We start from the raw sequence: 8,374 nt of genomic DNA on the forward strand, positions 1-8,374 counted from the left end.
TTGAATTCTTTTATACTAAAAGTTTACTTTCGTAAATTTTCAATTAAATAGAGAGCTGGACTTGTGGGGACTATAATGTGTTTGAGGGATAGATCCATCTACCATGAAAAGTTAAATGCTCAACTGTTCAATAAATGTTTACTTTTAGCTTGTAGATATTGAACTAAACCGTATTTTAAACATATGTTGAAGCTTAAAAATTAAGCACTATTTGAAATGGTTAAACGTACGATCTAATTGAATATTAAAATCTTATTTGACCTTAGTTTTTTAAATTGGACAATAAAGTCCATCGTAAAGTTCAATTCTTGTCCGAATAAATACAGCATAGATAGAAAATGTTAAACTTCCAAGAAGCTTAAGTTTCCATTCTCAGCCATTTTCACAAAAAGAATGGCTTTAATTTCTTTACAGCCCCCAGTCAAGTACCCCCTTTTGAGGAAACAAGACAAGAAAGAAAAAAAGAGAAAAGGAAAAAAAAAATAAAAAATGGTAGGCTAATTAAGAGCCTACAGCTATGTTTTTTTTTTCATACAAGTTAAAGCCATATAGCTTTGGCATTGATGAGCATTTCCTTGAGAGAACATCAACATGAAGGGAAATAACATCCTTTGCTGAACCAACAAACTGTCCACCAATGAAAATAGCAGGAACACATGGATTACAACCTAAGCTTCTCAAAGCCAGTGCCATTTCAATTCCTCTTGAATCTTGGTCCAATTCATGAACAGCTGAGCTTGCTCCAATTTCATAGAATAGTGCTTTTATGCTATGACACATGCAACATGAGCTCTTTGTGAATATTACTGCTGCCCTCTTTGATGCCAACACTCTAATCTTTTCCATTAGTATCGTAAGTCTTAAGATGAGCTCAACGAGAATAGGAAAAAAATTCTCGTGTAGAGCAGAAAGGAGTATTGCAAGTCTATATGATGCTAGTGTTTTAAGCTTTAGTGATGTTTGAGGTTTCATATCTTGAGTTATTTATAGGGATTCTTGATAGATATGGATTACATTATTTATCCAGAAAAGGGAAAAATAACAAGATTATTACTGAAGCTAAAAAAAAGAAGAAGAAAATTCCTTAAAGATATTTTCTTCTGATAAAGGAATCAAATATTTTAGTATGGGGAACTTAACAAAATTTTGTACGGGTAAAATCGGGGATAAAGTTACCCCGATTTTTCGATAAAGAAACGAGAGAAAAGCACGATCTGACATGGCCTTAAGTAAAGCCGAGGGATTCCACGAGTCATAGCCCAGGGAGGACGAATGATGCACCCGGGACCGAATACGGCCGAGCATTGGCCCCGAGCAGAGTGAAGAACCGAGACTAAGGGAAGAGACGGTTAGACAAGATAAGCAAGGGGCCAGAATATCCGACCTCAACCGGATATTGCGACTCAAATCTCGCCCGATATCAACTGCGTATCAATGTTTACTGGAAGAAAAAGATATTTTACCTTATTTAGACTTGTACTAGAATTGAAACTCCTCTACTATATAAAGGGAGGAACCTTTTATTTTGAACACCACAGCTGGACGCATATCAAAGCAAAAAATTTAACTTTCATTCTTTAGCTATTGTTTAAAGTGTTCTTCAGCTGCTTGTTTGTTGAGTTGCAACCGAACCCATTTCTAGAGGAGCCTCAGCACGTTATCAACATGATAAATGGGGGAGTAGATGTCTCACAAGGGCCAATGATAAAGGGCACTAAAGTTTCTATCACAAGAGGAAAATGCACTCGGGACTACATCCCGGAGGGGTCCATCTTGTTTAGTGACGAGGACACCGAGGACATCATTCAACACAATGATGCACTGGTAATAACGTACTTATTAATAAATCTCAAGTTAAGCATGTGTTGATTGATCCAGGTAGCTCGGCCAACATCATCCGATGAAGGGTCGTAGAACAATTAAGATTATTGGACTAAATCGTACTAGCAGTACGAGTATTGAACGAGTTCAATATGGTGTGCGAGACGACAACAGGTGAAATAAATCTACCAGTAACACTGTTAGGACCACCCAAGAAATGAAATTTTATGTGATTCAGAGGGATATGAGATACAATGCCTTGTTAGGGAGGCCATGGGTCCACAGCATGAGAGCGGTGCCTTCGACCCTACATCAAGCATTGAAGTTTTCCACCCCGGGGGGGATCACAACGGTCTACGGAGGTCAACCGGTCACAAAGGAGATGTTCGCTATCGAGGAAGTGATCCTGATGCCCGTGTCACAATATCAAAAGGTAGGTGTCTGGCAGAAGAGGAATAAACCAAATAGCAATTAGCGACCCCGACCCTGACTAGGCTGGGGAAATAGGGGGAACACATGGAAAACGAGGAGGATGATTGCGGTGTCACGAGATCCTTTATAGCACCCGAGCAAACCGACACCACCAAATCGACAATCGAGGAATTGGAGCGGGTCATACTGATCAAGTACCTACTGGATAGAAAGGTATACCTGGGCACATGGTTAATTCCCGAGCTCAGGAAAAAACTTATTAATTTCCTTAAAGCTAATGCCAATTGTTTTAGCTGGTCCCACTTAGACTTGACAGGGATCCCACCCGAGGTGACAACTCACAAATTAAGTTTGGATCCAAAATTCCACCCAGTCAAACAGAAGAGGAGAATGCATTCCGAGATCAAACACACATTCATCAAAGATGGGATATCTAAACTTTTAAATATAGGTTCCATTCGGGAAGTTAAGTACCCGGATTGGATAGCTAACGTAGTGGTTGTGCCTAAAAAGGAAACAAACTTAGAATGTGTGTAGATTATAAGGACCTAAACAAGGAATGTCTAAAGGATTCATTTTCTTTGCCTAACATCGACCGAAAGATCAATGCAACTGTCGGACACGAGATGTTGAGTTCTCTCAATGCCTATTCTGCGTACAACTAAATACGGATGGACCCGGGTGACCGACAAAAGACTTTTTTTTATAACAAAGTTCGAAACTTATTGTTACAACGTGATACCGTTTGGGTTAAAAAATGATGGTGCCACGTATCAACGCCTAGTTAACTGGATGATCGAAGAACAAATAGGCAAATCAATAGAGGTTTATATTGACGGTATGTTAATTAAGTACTTGCGAGAAGAGGACCATTTGAAGCATTTGTAGGAAACCTTCGAAAAACTAAGGAAATACAACATGAAGCTGAATTCGGAGAAGTCTGCCTTTGGGTTCGGCTCGGGCAAGTTCCTCGATTTTATGGTATCCAACCGGGTAATAGAGATCAACCCGGACAAGATAAAAGTCATAGAAGATATCACCGTAGTTGACAACGTCAAGGTAATACAAAGATTGACCGGGCAGATAGCCGCATTGGGCCGGTTTATTTCGAGGTCATCTGACAAAAGTCACCGATTATTTTCATTACTGAAGAAGAAGAACGACTTCTCTTAGACCCCGAAATGTCAGCAGGATTTAGAAGAACTCAAATGATACCTATCAAGCCCTCATTTGCTTCACACCCCTAAGGAGAACGAGTAGTTATACCTCTATTTGGCAGTCTCCGAGGTAGCAGTAAGTGGTGTCGTGGTCCAGGAAGAGGAAGGTACGCATTTTCCTATCTATTATGTTAGTAGAACCCTAGGCGATGCCAAAATAAGCTATCCTCACTTAGAAAATTTAGCACTCGCCTTACTAAGCGCATCTAGGAAATTAAAACTATATTTTCAGTGTCACCCCATATGTGTCGTGACCTCGTACCCGTTAAGTAATGTTATGCATAAACCGGAGCTCTCGGGCTAATTGGCCAAATGGGTCGTAGAGGTTAGCGGGTACGATATTGAGTACAAACCCCGAACTGCTATAAAATCTCAAATTTTGGCAGACTTCGTGGCCGACATTACGTCTTCCTTGATCCCCGAGGTCGAGAAAGAATTACTGGTCGCCTCGGGGACTAATGTTGATACCCAATTTTTTTCTGTATATTTTTAATATGCAAAATACTCTCAAAATAGCATGTATGTGCATATATAAGTATGTCCCAAGGTTTTATTATTTTTCTCTTAATTGTTAAAGATTTTTAAATCAATTTATTGCCCTATTTTATCAGGAAAAACCCAGTAATTATCCCCAAAATTATCATTTTGGGTGGTTAATTTATTGGATTCTGATATTTATATTAAAAATATCTAGGATAATTTTTACATATTTTTTACAAATTTATTTAATATTTTTAAAGCTAAATTGCATATAATTGCAATATTGGCCTCTTTCAAGATTTAATTGTAATTATATTTATAAAATCAACTCCAGTATTTTTAATTTGATAATTATGTATTATTAATTATTTTAGTATCTTTAATTTATTTCCAAAAATTATTTTACTATTTGTTATAAAATAAATAAGGGAAAAATGGCTATTTAAGTGTTAGCCCATTTGCATTTCAATTTTAGCCAGATTTGACACCCCAATTAAACCCAAGTTCAAATCCAATTACCCAGACCAAATCCTGAATCTACCCGACCCACGACCCTTTTAAAATAACCCGCCCGGATTCCCCTTCAATCCAGGTCGTTGATCAAAATGATTAACGGCCACCCTTAACCCCTTCCTTTTTAACCCGACCTAACCCCTAAATCTAATCATTTCTGTTTTGTAGCCACCCTTGAATCCCCCCGCCCTTTTCTCCCAGTTATCTCTCAAGCTCCCCTCAAACCCTAGCTACCTCCCTTCGCTTCCACCCTAAAATCACCGGAATCCATGGCTTCCAAGGCCACTGAAGTCCTATACCGGCCTCCTATAACTCCTACACGCCTGGTTACTACAGTTTCAAGGCCTGAACCTGAAGAAGCTTGGCCCGGACTTTGTTCGATTCGAGTTCTATGGCCGTCTCCGACCTTGCTCTGGCCAGCCATGGCTATTCGAGCCTGATCTCGACTTCTCCTGCTTAGATCAGTGACTTTCCAAGCCTTTCTCACCATCTGGGTTCTTCTGAAACCCTAACTTTTGAGGTTCTTCTGATTTCTTAGGTTTGTTCTAGATCCGTGTTTTCCCTAAACTTTCAAACGCTTTCTCAAAGTTTCTTTCAAAACTCTGCTTTCAAAACCTTTATCTTTTCCGATTTAGGGTTTTGGCAAGATATTTAGAAGTCTTTCTGATCTTTAGCATGTTCTACTATGTTTCTCATGTTGTTCGTCTACTATGTTTCTTATGTTGATTCTTCTACTGTGTTTCTTTATGTTAAAGTCTTAAGTTCTTTCTTAGGGTTTCTGATTTTATTTTCTTTGTTGATATTTTTGCATGATTCTCTTGTCTTTCACCTCTACACTCGATTAATGGCAAAAACCCTAAGATTTGGGGTTCATTCGAGTTCTGATATTATTTGCTATGTGATTTGTTTGTTCCTCATCTCCGAACTTGTTTGGTTTCAAAACCCTAATTTCTTTTGACCTATTTGAGTTTCTGAAGTTATTTCATCTGTTGCATGACTGAATTTCAAAATCTTTTGTTTCTTTATATGATTTTGAATCCCTGCTAAACTCTTCTAAGGTCTTTCTACTGGACCATTTGCATGCTATTTGACACTCTCTCCCTTCTCCATTGCTGAGTTACTGAAACTGACCTATGTGACTACCATGTTCCTATAGTCCAGTACTTACTGATTTTGCAATTGCATGACACTTTTCTTTGTCCTAAATTCAACCTCACATGCCTAATACTTGTGTGCTCTTTATATATGCTGAGCTTCTCCTGTAAAATGACTTTCAATTTTTGACTGATTTCAGACCTCCTTGTGTAAGTCTGATTGATTCTTTCCTTGTTTTACTAATTTCCCTGTTTCTTGGTTTGATTTGAAAACTTTTCTTAGCCTTTCTGACTTGGTTTATTCATGAACCAGTAATTTTAAATCTCTGACTCCTTGATTTACTATATACTGATTGATTCTTACCTTATTTGTTTAACCGTGTATTTCAAAGATCCTTCCCTTAATTAAACTCCTGTGTATTTACCCCTAATTGCCTATTTTTCACAAGATGCTTATTTGATCTCTTTCCTTAAATGATTTCTGTTCATTACCGTTTAAGTTTGAAATCCTTAATTAAAGGAAGTTCTTCTACCGATTGATTTTAATTGGTACATGGTTATTTTCTTACCTTATTCTCTACCTGTTTTCAAACTATAAATACCATGCTCTTTCATTGACACAAACACACGAACACTCTTAGTTTTCTGAACTCACACTCACATTCAAAAAGCACTCTCTCTCTTGTTACTTGTACTGTGGCCTGTTTTCTTTCAAGTACTGCTACAGTTGTATATTGCTCCTTTGAAGCTGGTATGTCCTGATTAAGGTTTTCAACAACCACAACAATGTGTTTATTTAATACCTTCACTTGCATGTCTGCCTATTGCTTATGTTTACTTCGGAATTTACTTTAGCATGTTGTAATTTCCTTCCTATTATGAATCCCAAACCCCCTACCCTAATGTGTTTGATGCTAATGGTTTGTTTGAGGCATGACAGTATTAAGTATTATTGTCTATGACTCAAACTTGATTCCCCTGGAATCATAACCTCCATGTCACTATCATATGTTGTGTATTCTTGTTGATTTGTAAGCATAACAACACTCTCTATTGTTGTGCATGCCCAGAATTAGCTAAATATCTAAGCACATGGACTCTTTGCAACTTCCCTATTCCCCTGAACCCCTTTTGTGTACTTGTTTGTAGTTGTTTCCCTCTCCTTCACCCCTTTAGAACTCTGTTCCTCACTTGCACTCTCTCTTAGACTTTAAGTTTTGCCCCCTCTTGTGAGCCTTGCCTTGGGACCCCTTGAGCTCCCTCTGAACTTGGACACTTGAGGGTTGGCCCTTCCACACAGCACTTATCTCCATTCTGATAATGCAATTTGGGTGTTAGCGTTGCCCGGAGTCCCATTGAGGCTCTTAGGGAACTTTGACACACTCAGATTGGAGAAAGGCTTTGGATCAATGGTCTTTGAGTTGGGTCTATCATGTAACTCAGAGAGGAAGTCAAAATCAGGATTCCTCTAGTTGTACTTTTTTTTACTTTTCCTGATGTAATTTTATTTATTTTGGTTTGTAATAATTTGTAATAAATATTTGGGGCTGGTTAGTGAAAAGGGGCGGGTAACTATGTATGCAAAGGGTAGAAATCATGACTATAGGACTACTATATTTTTACATATTTAACTTCACTTAGAAATCATGTCTATAGGATTTTGCATATTCAAACTTCACTTAGAAATCATGTCTATAAGGCTTCTACATTTTGACGTTACGTCTACAAGGTCTTAAAATTAGTAACGCCTAGAAAGCATGCCTATAGAAGTTTCTAATAAAAAATCTGATTCGCCTCACTCAGTGTTAGATATAAAACCAGTAGTAATGGCTGCTATCGTTTGCAGAACTTGTAATCAATTCGTTTAAATTCTGCCTCTCTCTTTCAATAATCTGAGTCCCTCACTTAGCAAGTTTAACGAGTATGCATTCAAACAGTTCATTTCGAGCCTTACTGTTTCATTGCTTTCTGAATCCAGTAGATACCATGCTTATAGGATCATTGTCCAACACTTAGGCAAGCCCTAGGGTAATAAATATAAACTGAATCTGCTTCTGTTAATAATTACAACCAGCAGGCAGGCCTGATTCAGACTTCTTATCTGAGTTATGTGATAAGCTGAAACTGTCTCAACAATTTCCTCTCACTCGTCTTTAGTACCTTTTAAATCAGACCTAAACAATATGTGTAAGTCATGCTAATTACGTGTTTCTTTGTTTAAGGAGGTATATCTGAGCCTCTGCTTGTTATATACTTTCCCCAATTTGCAATACGTGTTTTGTATGTCGCCTTAGAGTTTTTTCCTTTGAAAATACAAATAAGCCTAATATACCTCCCTTTTTAGGATTAGTAGCCCTAAATGCCTCCGGGACTGATAGGATTAGGACGGGTAATATCATGAATAAGTAAACGAGACCAATCCGCGCTTTAAATACCTTAACGGGATGGGAATAGTAGATATGGATATTATGACCACGCGATAATGTCACGTGTAGCCCCTCATTGAGGAGTGATTATCGGGCATTGTGTGGGGTGATCCATATTGTTAATAAACTTAGGACCCCTTTCCCTTATTTCTTTATTTCTTTTATCATTTCAACTCCTTCTTTTAAAAAAATCAGCTTTCTTTGCTCTTCCAAACTTTGTTTATTTGCAAACCATTATATGAAAACCCCTCTTATTTGAGCCATATTTGTCTACATGTTAATTGCACTCCAAATTCATAATAATTGTTTGGCCAGGAATCACACTAGTGGATTCTGAGGTGTTCCTAACACCTTCCCCCTAGAATAATTTCAAGCCCTTACCCTAAGCTCT

General features: G+C 38.0%; 1 protein-coding gene across 1 annotated transcript; it reads right to left on the bottom strand.

Moving 5' to 3' along the window:
• Window positions 1-341: 341 nt before the first annotated feature.
• LOC107827632 (glutaredoxin-C11-like) lies at window positions 342-846 on the bottom strand. Its single transcript, XM_075243222.1, has 2 exons — window positions 536-846; window positions 342-432 (listed from the first exon to the last, which is right to left on the bottom strand). The coding sequence occupies exons 1-2, from the start codon at window positions 844-846 to the stop codon at window positions 342-344; spliced, it is 402 nt and encodes a 133-aa protein (XP_075099323.1).
• Window positions 847-8,374: the final 7,528 nt, after the last annotated feature.

This window comes from Nicotiana tabacum, chromosome 22 (genome assembly GCF_000715075.1).
Source record: "Nicotiana tabacum cultivar K326 chromosome 22, ASM71507v2, whole genome shotgun sequence".
Classification (NCBI taxonomy): domain Eukaryota; kingdom Viridiplantae; phylum Streptophyta; class Magnoliopsida; order Solanales; family Solanaceae; genus Nicotiana; species Nicotiana tabacum.